At 47.5% G+C, this 14832-nt stretch overlaps 1 protein-coding gene across 1 annotated transcript in view; it reads right to left on the minus strand.

Moving 5' to 3' along the window:
- OBSCN (obscurin, cytoskeletal calmodulin and titin-interacting RhoGEF) overlaps positions 1–11353 on the minus strand; it is a 138980-nt gene extending 127627 nt beyond the window's left edge. Inside the window, 4 exon segments of the mRNA XM_063392377.1 lie at positions 1708–1968; positions 4493–4762; positions 10228–10515; positions 10624–11353. Coding sequence (XP_063248447.1) covers positions 1708–1968; positions 4493–4762; positions 10228–10515; positions 10624–11353 — 1549 coding nt within the window.
- Positions 11354–14832: the final 3479 nt, after the last annotated feature.

Genomic DNA, 14832 nt, shown 5'->3' on the forward strand with positions numbered 1-14832 from the left:
GTCAAGAGGAATTATCTGATGTGCTCTAGTTTCACCTCTGCTGACATGGCACAGGATTCATTTCATTTAATTTTGGCTATCTGAAAGGTGTCTGGGTTAAGCCAGTCAACCAGACTCCAGCTGTGATCCCATGAACAGCACACTCAGGAGCAATTAAACCAGCTTAACGAAGCTGTGGGAGGTGGGTGAAACAATCACACAGTGGACATACTCAAGAATTCCTGACTGCAGATGGAGCGTGTTGATGAGCATAAATTAAAAACTGAGGTTTGGGACAACTGATCTCCTTTCTGCCTCAGTTTCCCCATCTTTAAAATAGGCATGGTAACAATGCAAGACAACAAATAATACACAAAGATTGCCTGTACATTATAAAAGATATCAGAACAGCCACCACCGATCTCACCCAGCTAATTGAAAAAGATGTGGGCATAGTACACAGGATTCTCCAAGCAGTAAATGCGATATGCACAAAGTGTAAAAATAGGAAATCTCAACGCGATCTGCTTTTCCTTCCTTACATAAATAGACACAGAAGTGTTTTGGGGTGCACAGTTACCAGCCTGTCAGTAACTGCTGGTCACAGATAGATGTCAAAGGTCCCGTCAGAGTAACATTAAGCTGAACACTAAGCCCTGGAATGAGATCTCTTGACCTTGCCATCAGAAATGGTAATGCAATATTTTCTCCAGCAATACCTGTTTGTGGGAAGGCAGCTTCTTATAATTTCTATTCCATGAATCAACATTTTCTTCATAATTTAAACAGCAGAGTCTGAAATCAAACTGAACTTTATTGTTCCCACTGCAGAGGTGCTTGTTTGGATGTTACAGCTTTACAAATACCTTGGAAACTGTCACAAAGCCAAATGTGACACTTTCCTCATTTTAGTTCAATGGCATCAGAATGCCAAACCAAGTTTAGTTAAGACAGCAGCTACATATCTTTTAAATAAAAGATTCTTTTTTTTCCACTGACCAATTACAGTGGTGGGAGAAAAGAATTACTACTCCTCCCAAATTTTGACTGGAGTGGATGATTTGTTCATATATGAACCAGAACTGCAACAGAGCCAGAAATCATGTGTCATTTTGTCTTAAATAAAGTAGATTTTGCCTGGGAAATGCAGTGGCATCAAAATAATGCCAAACAAAATTAGGCAACTTCACCAAAATTTCATTTCAGGTCAAGTCTTGACAATGTTGCACCTAGTGCTACTGCTCTGTCAAGTAAGAGATGTTTGTGCCATGCTCTTTCCCCAGCATTGCTTTTACCCAGGGAAACTGTGGATGCTCCATCCCTGGAAGTGTTCAAGGCCAGGCTGGACACAATGGAAAGTGTCCTTTGTCAAGAAGGACACTTTCTATTAGACCAAGATTCTAAGGACACTTTCGATTGGACCCAGATTCTCAGGTCAATCAAGAATTGATCAGGAATCTTGGTCTAATGGAAAGTGTCCCTGCCCACAGCATGGAGTGGAATGAGATGATCCCATCCAACCCAATCCACCCCGTGACTCTACAGATATTCTCTCTGTTTTGATCCCTCCAAACCTCTCATAACACACACAGTCAGGCTGTTGGCTTTTTGTGGCAGGCATCAAACCTTCAGCTGCTTTTGGACTCCAAAATTATCACAGTGGCACTTGCAACAACAACGCTACTGTGGGAAGACACAACACCAAGGGCAAACAAAAGAGAAGCTTACTGGTCACAGTGAACTGGGTAGAAGTCCTGCTTTCATCGGCCAGGAAGGCAATCTCCCCAGCATCTTCCACCCTGCACTCTCGGATGGTCATGGTGTGCTGTTTGCCAGAGCGCGTGATGGAGACGCGGTCGCTGGGCTTCACCTCCTCCTTGTTTTTCAGCCACCGGACATTCTGGCAGTCGCTGTCCAGCTCCACGCAGAAGGTGGCTGTGTCGTTGATGAAGACAGCAGTTTTCCGTGGAAGTTTTTTAATGATGTTCCCTTCAAATAACAAAATAATCGCAGTCATCACAAGGCGGATATTAAAAGCTTTGGCAATACCAGACCATCCTGGCTGAAACAGGGCTAGTCCACACCCAATCAAAACATTACAGACACCATGCAGAAATAAATAATTTTTCTTTTTCAATAAATTCCAAGGCTCTGAGTCACACAGAACAGATGACCTCAAGGACTCATTTTGGCCTTCAAAAAGAGAAAAGCAAATTTTTTTTGACTGCAGTCTTTCAGGTTTCTTGTCTACCAAGCAGAGTCAGTTGCTGGGTAAACACAAAATACACATGGCCTTGCACAGGAATGGATTTGACAGCTTTCATTGCCCACATATGCTGGGAATTCAAATTAAATCCTTGCAGCAGTAGGTCAGTCTTAAGCCAGACAGGTCTCTCCTCTGCCTTTGGGATTTCACCTCCATCAAGGTAAGCTACATAACCAACATGGCAGACACAGAAGTTACCTGAATTAATGAGAAAGACACTGAAAATCTCAGGTTTCTTCTTTGTGTCAACACAGAAATTCACACTGAATGAACTTATGTCCTTTCTAAGTGACTGTGATTATCATTACTTACTATAATAACCTCAAAGCTATAAAGATGTGACTATTTGCATTAAAGACTGAACAAACGATGAGGAGACCACCCCAAAAGACCAACAGTGACTTGCTCCAGCTCCAGAGCTGTCCCTGAGAGGTGAAAGAGGCTTCACCCAGGCAGATCACCCAGAGCTGTTTAATCAACAGCAATGCTGAACTCCCTCATGAAGCAACAGCTCAGGCACAGGTTTCACCACAAGATTCAAGACCTAATTCTCTGTTTATCCTCCTCCTTGACCTCTCTGCCCTCAGCACCGTCCTCATCCCACAGCCCTTTGCCTCCAGCCAAGCTCTCACATTGTCCCAACCCCACATTGCTCTCTCCAATCCCCTCCCAGGACGGGGGCAAGGCTCCCACAGGAAGGCTCTGCCTCCCTTCCCTCCAGAGAGCTCCACCTGGCTCAGTCACTCTCTTTTGGATGGAACACATCACTATAGCACACACAAGTGAAAAAAATACCTGCTGTTCTACTGGGACCAAACACACTTACGGGGTGGGCTGGTCCAGACCTAATGGAAGGTGCAATAAAAAGATGTCAGTCTGAACTCTCTCAGGTCTCTGGACTAAATTTTCCCTTCTGCATCCACCTCTGTGCACTTCCAGCTCTTTACTGGTGGTACAAAATGGAATTTGCACAAAGATGCACATCACGTATCTGTCTTGTAGCAATTTATATACGAAGAGCTCCATCTGGTTTCACTGGGAAACCAGAGCTTCAAATGAGTCAGGACAAGATTAATCCTGTAGCTGTGGCAGTCTCCAGTGCCTGCAGCTCTGGGGTTTGTGTCTACTCACTGAGAGACACCCACACCAAACCCAACAACACCTACTCCCACTTCAGTCTGAACCACCAGGCTCAGGACACTTGGACATGGCCACCCCACTTCATCCTTTCCTTGTCCCCTTTCCAAACCCAGAGGACAGCTCCAGCCACCAGGGATCTGGGGCATGGATGTGTTTTCCAGTCTAGACCATGCTGGTGTTGACTGCAGCCTGCACCACACAAAGCACATCTTTGCATCTGGCCACAAAGCACAGCTGCCAAACCCCCTCTCCACTGTGGTCAGCACCACTCCTGGACAAGAGTCACCACTCTGTTCACTGGACAAGATGTGTGTGACAGTGCCAGGGACACATCTGATGCTGGGGGTCATGTTAAGGTAATGCCTAAGGCTTTAGCTTTGATGTTTTTCAGATCCTGTGCTTTAGTGTAGTCTTTTCAGATCCTGCTTTAGTGTAGAACTCTAAAACTCCATAGCCTGTCAGATGCTGTTCTCCCATTTTATTCAGACAAAACAATTCCTCTCTGGGCCTGAAACTCAAGGGCATCGAACTATCCCAGGCCTCGAGGGATGTAAACAGCAGTGAACTGGGGGGAGAAAAGTTGGAGTAAATTACTTCATCACCTGAAACTGTAATTGGATGATTAACCCCTGGTATGTAAATGCACCAAACTTGTAACTGTATGAAAAACTCGTGACCATTGTCCATCTTGAGTGTTGCCCCTTGGAGGCTCCTGACTGCCCAAGGTGCACCTATTGAAGGCCTTTAATAAATACCCACTTTTATTCTCTTAATGTTGTCTAGCCTCTGCTTTGGGTCACCACTCCAAGGCATCAAAGAGAAGTCTACAGGGACAGGCTACAGCTGAAGGAAGCTTTTTTCAGCATGGGTTCCCACTGGGTCACATCTCATACAACAGAACCTGTCCCTGCATTATGGCCCTGTGTCCAGAAACACCCTGGCAGGAGCCCCAGGGACCCACTGACCACATTTTCACACCATACACGACTCTGCTCCTCTTCAGTGCCCACATGGACGGGGTAAATTCTGCTCACAAGGTCAACTCTGGAGCCTCACGTGTGAATCCCACGCGTTTGGCCAGTCTGAAACACCAAGAGCCTTTCTTACCTTGGACAGACAGCTCTGCAATGGTCCTGCTGCCTTCCTTCATCTCACAGATGTAAACAGCATCGTCGTCCGTGGTGACGTTCTGCACAGTAAGCCGGCGGTAGGTGCCCTCCTCCTCGATGTTGTACTTCTTGCTCTGCTGGAGCTTGGTCTCCTCCTTGAACCAAGCTGTCTCTGTCCCAGGAACGGGCACCTCGCACTGGAAGGTGGCAGATTCCTTCTCCCTCACTTCAAGATCCTTCAGTTTTGCCTTGAAGGGTATGGTGGGTTCTTAAGAGGGTCAAAACAGAAAGGAGAAATAAGAGTTTACGATGAGGGTAGGTTTAGATGGGAATTTAGGGAGAAATTCTTCTCTGTGAGGGTGGTGAGACCCTCACACAAATTGCCCAGAGAAGCTGTGGCTGCCCCGTCCCTGGAAATGGTCAAGGTCAGGTTGGAGTGAAAGGCTCTAAAACGAATCCTTCTAGAATTGGTTTAATGACAAACAAGCTGGTCATGGGGCAGAGCACAGGGCAGAAATTCCAGGTGAGAGTGAGCAGCTGAGCTGGTGCAAGAGCCAATGTTTTAAGGGTCTGACAGGGCCTAAGAGTCTTCAACTTAGTGACCTGAAAGGGCACAGAGAGCTGTGAAGTGGCTGTGCACAGTCAGATGTGGGAGAAAGCACAAAAGGAGGAGTTTTCTGTTCCCCCCACCAGCACCAAAGGCTCTGCATCAGCTTTTGTCAACGACAATAAAAGAAACAGAGAATGAGCCCCGGGCTCCCAACTGCCTCAGCCCTGCTCCAGCAGAGGGGCTGCAGTGCTCTGGCTGAGGGCCAAACCCAAGCAGAGATCAAACACACAAAGCAGCTGCATGACAGTGAGGGAAGTCATTTTATGAGCTGAACAATGCTGAATTCCAGCGACAGCTGCGCCGTGACATCACCCTGATAACCCAGCCCTAAAGTGGAGAAAGGGGAGCTGGACTGAAGAGGACAGCCGGCTGTCAGGGCCATGGGACAGTGGCCACAGTCATGTCACACGCTTGGATTAGCCAGTGCTGATACATTATGACTCATGCTTCATGAGAGATCATGCCTTGATATGTACCTTCACCTTCCAATAACAGCTCTGCCAGCTCCCAGCTGGTTTTTGTGACTCCATCCTGCCCCACCACCCTCACAGTAAGGAATTTCTTCCTGATACCTGATATAAACCTCCCCTCTTTCAGTTTAAATAAGGCACCAGACTCTAAAGGCTTGACAGGACACCTGGAGGGAGCAGTGCTGTGGACTACCTTGGTTGTTATCCTGAGGCTAAAACCTGACTGGGAACCCATACAATATGTGCAGGAACGGGAAGGTGACACTAACACACTACATCAGCTTAGTCATTTTTTTTAAAAAAAGTTATGCCTAAATACACCTCAGTTTAAGGCAAGTCAAAGTCTTGCCTTGAAAAGCCTTCAGCTACGGTTACACAGATCTGCTCTGCCCACACTCCGGATGGTGATTATCCCTTTTTTCTTTTTTTTCCTGATTTTTTTTCAGGGTTAGATAAGATATTATGATGAAATTCTTTGTTTTGAGGGAGGCCCTGGCCAGAACAGCTGTGGCTGCCCCTGGATCCCTGGAAATGTCCAAGCCCAGGTTGAGGCTTTGAGCAGCCTGGGATAGCAGAAGGTGTCTCTGCCCATGGCAAGGGTTGGAAGGAGATGAGGTTTAAGGTTTCCTCCAAGCCAAACCATTCTGGGAGGCCAAGCAAGCTTTGATCAGAAGGATGCAGCCCTCTGGCAGGTGCTGACACCGGGAACACGCAGACCTGCACAAGGGCCAGAAGGAAACACAAGCTGCACCTAAAAAGCACACAAGTGTACTGCCATACTTGGAGCAGCTGGCCATATCACTAACCCCTCTCCCTTTACAGTCACTAAGAAGTACCTAAAGTGAAAAAAAAAAAAAAAAAAGAGAAAAAGAGAAAAAAAAAAAAAGCAATTCCAGGAAAAATCTCTTAAACGTTCAAGCACAGAAGGGTTGGTTGACTCTCAGGAGCTGCTGTTGCAGTAACAGCACTGCTGTCCCAGACAGGGAAAGGCAGTGTAAGGGTATCTTTGGCAGCTTGGGGTCACAGATACCCTCTGAAAACAACTCTGTTTTCATCCTGCTGACATGTGCACACAGGTTTTATCTGCCTCTGAATGGAGCTTCGGAGCAACAGCAGCTGATAAACTGAATTTGAGCCTGGGAGGAACCCAGCCCAGGGCTTTTGGAGATGTGAGAGTGGTTTCAAAACCCACCAGCCTCCTTCTCCTCCTGAGCACATCCTCATTCTTTTTACAAGAGCTGGAATGTGCCTGGTCAAGCAGAGGGGGTTTGATTTGGATCAGGGGACTACAGGAGAACCACAGGTCTCCTGAGAGCAGGCATCCCAAATCATCTGGCCCATAACCAGCACCACACCCAGGTCAGAGAAGTGCAAATCAGAGAGAAAACAGGAGAGCTGCCAAAACCTGCCCACTGGGAAAAATGTGAGGCACAGCAGAGAAAACACTGAGGGGGCACAGAGCAAGAGCAGCTCATGGAATTAGCAGGAAACTGCCAGAACTTAGATCAGAGATTAATTTTGCTGCTTATCCTGAGGAGATATTTCTCCAGTCTGTCATAGGCTTTTTGTTTGGTCCATAGCAAGCAAACTGGCAATGAGATGATGTTATTTTTAAAAAGCAAGTCCTGCTAACACATATTTTGCTAATAATAGGTGCAGCCTGCAAACAAGTCCAATGTTTTCTTAACCTTATCAAGGCACATCTGTCCTCTTGACCTCACTTTTTCACTTGCCTACATTTCCTTTTTCTTATTGCTGGAATTCTTACATTTAGTATTCCAGAAAAATGAAAATGATGCAGGAATAGTAAGAATAGAGAAAATCCTCCCATTAAGAGCTGGCTAAAGGTGGAGTGACAAGCTTCCACCACCTTGAGCCTTTGATCTTCCTAATTACTGTGCTTTCCAATTTTCCTTTCTACCTCCTCATTTCTCAAGTTGCAATTCTCTTTCAGATCTCCAGTGTGACTGTCGTGACAGTGACCATCCAAAACCACATCTGATCAGAGGGAGAATAAAGTGGCCTCAGCACCAGGGTGTTTTTCCCATCTCCACCCTGTTTGGCTTGCAACCTTTAACCTTCTCATCCAGTATCTGGTTACTTTATTCAGGGACTCCAGTGAACAGGGCTTGGCCCAGGATGGAGACCTGAATTGTATTCTCACCAACTTTACACATGGCCTAGGGAAATCTCCAAAGCCTTCAGGAAACCCAAGCTGGTTATTTATGTTCCTCCCATCCTCCCCACTCCTTGATTTGTTAAAGGTTCATTCTTGGGAAGAATTTCCCTAAATCCTTTTACAGCTCACATCTCAGTGTATGAATTGTGATTTTATCTCCATTCCAGACACATTTCTGAATCTAATCAAACTTCAGTTTTCTTTATTTAGGAGGGTGATGCTCTACCCTGTAGCCTTTCTTTGAGATTGAAGTCTGATTCACTAAACCTCATTTAGGAATAGCTCAAAAATCCGCCCCTCTTTTTTTTTTTCCCAGCTCAGTGATCTTTAAGGCACAGGCTCAGCAAAGTGTTCACAAATGTTGGATTCCTGGGTCCCTAGGATCTAGATTGACTGAATATAGGAGGCTTTCCCATCCATGGAAGTGTTCAAGGCCAGTTTGAACAGGGCCCTGAGCAACCTGATCTAGTGAGTGGCATCCTTACCCATGGCAGGGCCTTGGAACCAGAGAGGTTGGAACCTTTAAGGTCCCTCCCAGCCCAAACCATTCTGATTCCAGGATTCTAAGGGTGGCTGCTTGGAGAATTCAACCTCTCCTACATGGCTGAGCAAAGAGAAGTTTGCATGGCAAGATGGTCTCCCTCCCTAAGCCTTGTAGCAGATGAACCAACATCATCACCAGTAACACAAACAACAGAATTAAAAGCTTTTTTCACTGCTGCATCACTCTAACCTGTCTTGGGAGGGCTGAGAAGAACTCCTGGTGACACAAAGGAGAGTCATTTATCAGGGCCTAATTATAGCCAACACACGTAGATTTTCCATGGCAGCCTTGGCCTGGACAGGGAGCCAAACGTGGTACAGTGTAAAAAAGAAACAATCCATAAACATTTCCACTTCAGCCTCCTGACTCACAGGCAGCTCTGGACAACAGGCAAGGATCAATAACCTTTTCTCATGGTGCTGGCTCCCAGACTGGCTGCTTCCCTTGCTTTCCCCACCTCCTTTGGAACAGGTTGCAGCCACGAGAGCAACAAGATAGGCACAGGCAGAGGAGGGAGTGTTTGTTTTTGCAGGGTGTTAGGCAGGGACTGAGCTTGATCCATCCTCAAAGTGATCACCCACCCAAGGGCCAGGACTGATCTTCAGCTCTGAGTCCCAACTCATGAGTTAATCACAGCTTTCTGCAACAGGACAAACGCCCTTCCCCACGCCACTCAGCACCTCCAAGGGACAGCAAGGGGTGGGACAAGTGCCTGTGAGTTCCAGGGATCAGGTGTCACTGATGGGCACAGGGACTGAATCACTGATGGGAAAGACTCTGAATGTAAAAGGAGAAGACCAAAAAAGGGAAAACAGAAAATCAAATAACACCTGAGAGTCTTAAAGATGAGTATGAAACAGATAATTCCTGCTTATTTGGAGTTCTAATTATTTTGCTGCCAGTGAAAAATCACCAGTTTTAAAATCCTTTGTCTCATTTGACAGCTCATTTACAGGTGCTGCCTGGGTTGCAAACTGCCTGCTGTTCCCTTGCCAAATGAGAGAGCAGCTGGAAAATTTAGAGCTTCCTGGATTGTTCTAGGCCAGGTTGGAGCTGCCTGGTTGGGTGGAAGGGTGGAAGCTGTCCCTGCCCATGGCAGGAGGTTGGAATGAGATGATTTTGAAGATCTCTTCTAATTCAAACCATTCTAGGATTCTGTAAAAACTGTGTGTCACACTTTTGTTGCCATTCTGAAGAGCTTGGTCTGATCTTCACAAGGGTGGAGTGACCCTCTGAAGGCAAGTTCTTCACCACTGACTACAGCAAACAAAGGCATCCTGGACCTGGGAGGTTTCCTGGGAGCATTCAAGGAACACAGACTCTCCAGCAACTCAAGCTGGGAGAAGGCTGAAGAGCCTGGCAAGAACAAGGCTGCTGGTGGGTCACTGTACAGGAAAACTGAGCTGGACTGTAATTAGAGTTGGAGTAGGTCCCCCAGGGGATCCAAGGCAGCCTGACGTGCTCATCTTGTAGGGAGGGGTTTCCACTATTACTGCAAGTGGCACATCTGAGTAAACCCCATGATGAACACAAACCCAGATGTGACTAAAGCCTGGAGGGTGAGAGGGGCATTGGCAGTCACTGACCCAGAGCACAGGAATGGATCTCTTACATCACTGTAAAACCAAGACTTAGATGGGAGCCTTAGGGACCTGGTGCATCCCAGCTGCCCCACAAGCAGCCACTTCTACATCATCCACCCCTGCCTGGCACCTCTTTACTGCCCTTCCAAAAGACCACCAGCAATGGGACTCTCTCCCCAGGTCATCTATTCAAGTGCACAAGCCCTTTCCACCAGGAGGGCTTTATCCACACCTAAACACACTCCCCCACAGGAGTCTGGAGGCAGGAGTTTTGTCAAACCCCCACCCCAACTCAAGGGTGTGTCCTTGCAGGCTCATCCACCCTGGTAAGAACCACCACCACCCACCTTTGACGGTGACGAGCACGGAGCTGTAGGTCTGCCCCGCCAGGTTGGAGGCCGTGCAGGTGTACAGCCCGTTGTCCGTCTGCTTGCAGAAGAGGATCTTCAGCACAAAGTTCTCCTGGTCGTCCTCGTAGATGACGTGCCGCCGACCTTCCACAATGACCTCGTTGTCCTTCTTCCACACGATCACGGGCTTGGGCTCGCCCGTCACGTAGCAGCTCAGCTTGGCGTGCTTGCCCTCCGTCACGCTGCAGGTGCGTGTCAGGGCCCCGAAAGTGGCGTTGCGGGCGCCTTTGGTCAGCCCCGCCGCCCGCTCGTAGTCCCGGGACAGGCTGTAGCCGATGCCCGACAGCCCCTCCACCGCCGAGAAATTCTGGGCAGAGGCCGCGTCCAGAGCGCCATGGGAGATGTCCATCTTCCTGATCTCCTCCCGCCTCTTCTGCAGGTGGGACAGCAGGGAGGCCGTCTTGCCGCAGCCGCTGTCGAGGCTGCTGCTGCCCGGGTTGGAGGAGCCGTGCGTTTCCACCAGCAGCGCGGCCGAGGCGCTGGCGGAGCCGATGAGGTTCTCCGCCCGGCACGTGTAGGTGCCGCTGTCCCCCAGCTGGGCACACTGGATGGTGAGGGCGTTGGACTCGCCGGCAGACTCGATCTGGAAGCGTCCGGCGTCTGCTTTGTTCCGCAGGTATCTCCCATCCTTCTCCCAGTTCACCGAGAGGGGAGGGCTGCCCTGGACTTTGCATTTGAACAGGGCGTCTTCTCCCAAGGTTACTTTGATGTTGGTGGGTTTCTGGATGAAGTAAGGAGCTGACTCTGTGACGGTGGTCTCCTGTCCCACTTGGATGCTGACAGCAGCAAAAGCCTCCCCGATGGTGTTCTTGGCCCGGCAGATGTACTGGCCGCTGTCCTCCAGGCTCAGGTCGTAGATGGTCAGGCGATACAGATCCCCATCCTCCGTGGTTTTAAACCTTCCCCCAGACTGGACTGGAAGTTTATCCTTTTCCCAGCTCACCACAGGGATGGGGTTTCCAATGATCTGGCAGCTCAGGGTGGCATCTTTCCCTACAGACACCATGAACGCCTTGGGCCGGGTCAGGAAGCGCGGGACCCCGCTGAGGGAGCTGTAATCCATCCTGGCTTCCTTCCTAAAGGGGGACAGAGAAAAGCATCAGGAGAGAGCAGGGCAGAGGGTGCAGCCCAAGAAAGGCTGCACTCCTGTGGTATCAGGGTGTCTGTCACCTGGAACCCCCATGTTTTCAATGACCTTCTCAATACGGGTGAGAAGGCCTTGGAATGTTTTTGGTCTTGAGGATTTCTTATATTTGAGGTTAACAAACTGCTACATAAGGTAGCTCATTAGAACTAGGTAGTTCAAAACAGAACTCTTTGAGCTGTTCCTACTGGAGGAACGTGATGATGCCTTTCATCTGTGGCACTCAGAAAGTGACCTGCACTAAAGCTGTGTGACAGATGGGCTGGTTCTGCAACCACAAGGAATAAACTGGACACTACATTCTGAGAGATGTGTCTGTCCATCAAGATACTGCCTCCGTCACAGAACGGTTTGGGTTGGAAGGGACCTTGAAGATCATCTCATTCCAACCCCCTGCCCATGGGCAGGGATGTCACCCCCTGGACAAGGTTTTCTAAGGAGATTTGAGTGCACCATTTCTCTTCAAGCTGCTTAAACTCTTTGGCCTCATGATGCCAGACCCCTCTGTCCTGGCAGCTTCTGTCTGAGCCAAAGGAATGGTCCTGCTCCAGGTGAGCACATCCCTGCTTTTTCACCTTCAAAGTGCTGCACACAGCAGGACCAGGGCTGTGGGTGCTGTAACTCAGAAAGGAAATAAAACCCAGTCGGTGAGACAGAAATATCCTTCTTAATCCTACAGCAGTTTGGCTTCCCTGCTGGCCACACATCCACCCACTCTCTCACCCAATGGCAGGTGCTCTCACCATTCCCCCCCTGCTTCAGCAGAAATCAATAGGAGCAGGCCAAAACCCTGCTTTAATTTCTTAAATCCCCATTTCTCCATCCTCCTCTAGCTCCTGTTAGTGTATTTATGTTAATGCACAAATCACTGATGGCATCAGGGAGTGAGGGTTGGATCGACTTGCTGCATGACCTTGGGAAAAATGACTTATTTTCCCAATTTCTTGTCTCCCTTCACACTTTTCACATCAAGACAGGGATGGTCTCACAAATAATTATGTTCACACTGTATATATATCAGCAATGTACTTGCTGAGGTAAATGACAAATTGTGCATGAAAATTAATAGCAGATTACAAATTTCATTCCATTTATGCTGCTGGGGATTGAAAAACACAAGTTACCATTAAATCCATATACTGGGAAAGGGGTGGCATAAAAATACATAATGGTATTTGTTATGAGAGCCCAAGAAACTTTTGGAAAAATGCCTCAGGCAGAATGTGGGATTCTTGGGGTTGTCCTGAGCAAGACCAGGAGTTGGACTCAATGGTCTTTGTGGGTCCCTTCCAGGATATTCTATGATTTTTTGATCATTATTATCATTCAAGATGGTATCACTAAGCCAAACTTCAAACTTCATCTGTGTCACAGATCTAGGGCAAAACCAAATGTAATCTTTCTACATTTAACAGAGACTATAAACCCTGTCCTGTCCTATCCTGTGTCTCCCACTCCAAAGAACATACAAAACAACAAGAAGCAAAGACTGTTCCTTTGAGATGAGACTAATCCCTTCTAAACTGATTCAATTCTGGTTGCTTTTGTTTCCTGGTGTTGAGCAAATTTCATTATTCTGCCACAAATCTTTAGAAAATAAAGTAACAGGTTTCAAACATTAAATCAGGGAGGGGAAAAAATAATGGGAAAAATTTACTTTTAGCAAATGCTAAGAGGGTGAAGAATGATTGACTTGCAGTCATCAGTGCAAAGATAAATTGACTTTCTGTTAAGTGGCCATCTTCAATACAAAGGTTTTTTTTTCTCTTGGTCTCAAACTGGTCTAAAAATCTGTGAATTAGTTTAAACTTCTCTGGACCCTCTCACTACCTCAAACGTTGGCCCTCAGCTGAGCTTTAAAATGCATTTTCCAGAAACACTTGTGCAGCTGGAAGCAGAGAAGCTGCATGGATGGTTAGAAGGGGAAGAGAGGACCCTGAGGCTTGAGCCAAAGTACACTGAAGGCAGTGGAAATTTCCACTGAAGCCAACTGATTGACAATCAGAGTCTTCTGCTCATCTGGGGAAAAACCATTTCAATGTTCAGAACATGTTCAGCTCAACTCTGGACAGCCCAGCAGAACCATTCACTGCACTAAGAGTTAACAATCAAAACACAGACTCGGAGCTCATGTCCTAATATTTCCCAGCCACCAGCTTGAATTTCAGGCTGCACTGTGCCATCAAAGCACTTGGAATCACCTTCAGAAGACACTGCCACGTCTCACCCTACCCAGGTTCCTGTTGTGTCTCATAGATGCACCACTCTGACTTATTTCCAGCTTCGTAGAGTCAAAAAGAGCTGAAAAATAGAGTTGCTTCACTTCTCCATCAAACTGGGCTCTGCATAACATGGACAAGTGTTTGGAGCACTGAGGTGGCTACAGAGGCACGAGAGGAGCTGCTTAGGGACCTCTCAGCAACCAAGGGCTTCCCTCAACCCACCTGTGTGCTGTTTCCATCATCTGAGCCCCAGGACACCTTTCCATGCCTGCAGGAGAGCTCTGCTCTGTTGGAGCAGGGTGAGGGCTCCCAAAGCCTGGCTCTTACAGGAGCAGGAATGCTGCTCACTCCCTAAAGTGCATCCTTCTCTCCCTGCCCTTCAGTGCTAAGCTGTGCCCAAACAAACACGGCCCAGCTGTTCCCTGGTACCTCTGATAGTCAGGAACAGTCAAAAAACAAGCTCCTGCACCAGATGCGTGTTGGTTTTGCTCCTGAACCAAAGTGGTGCAGCAAATCCATCCAAGACACTTCTTTCCAGTGGGCTCAAGGTCCAGGCTCTCTCTTCCATGGCTCCCAAAATCTCATCTGGTGTTTGCAACTCACTTCTCCCCATCCAATACAAGATCCTGTGTTCACAGACCTCCTAATGTGTGGTGAAAACCCACATCCTCTGCTCTTACCCAGATCTCCAGCAGCTTTCACCACGTGCCCTCACACTCTAAGGTTTTTACATCATTATGAATGGCCAGGATGCCAGAAGAAAATCCAGGGATCAGTGAAAACTGTGTGTACTCATTGTTATTTTAGGTATTTTCATAACATGGAAAGAAAAACAGGGTTTATTCCTTGCTCTGCTGCTGGCTTGCTTTCATAACTATGAGAAATACACTCCAGTTCTTGTATCTTTAATCCCCATCTGAAAAAGTGGGGGGAAAACTTGTTTTATGGGTGTGGAGAGCATGAAATCCAGCAAGAGGCATGAAATTTTAACCTACGGCAAGGATGAGGCTGTGGATGTATCTAACATATCTCACAAGGTAGACAGGCTGCACAAGATAAATTATATTTTTTAATTCAAATGGGATAAAACACCTCACACTGGATTGTGATGGTAAATAGATTTAGGAGCCAGGAGAGGACAGACTGGTGAATATACTGGAAGGACAAGATTTAATA

Source organism: Prinia subflava, chromosome 1, assembly GCF_021018805.1.
Source record: "Prinia subflava isolate CZ2003 ecotype Zambia chromosome 1, Cam_Psub_1.2, whole genome shotgun sequence".
Taxonomy (NCBI): Eukaryota; Metazoa; Chordata; class Aves; order Passeriformes; family Cisticolidae; genus Prinia; species Prinia subflava.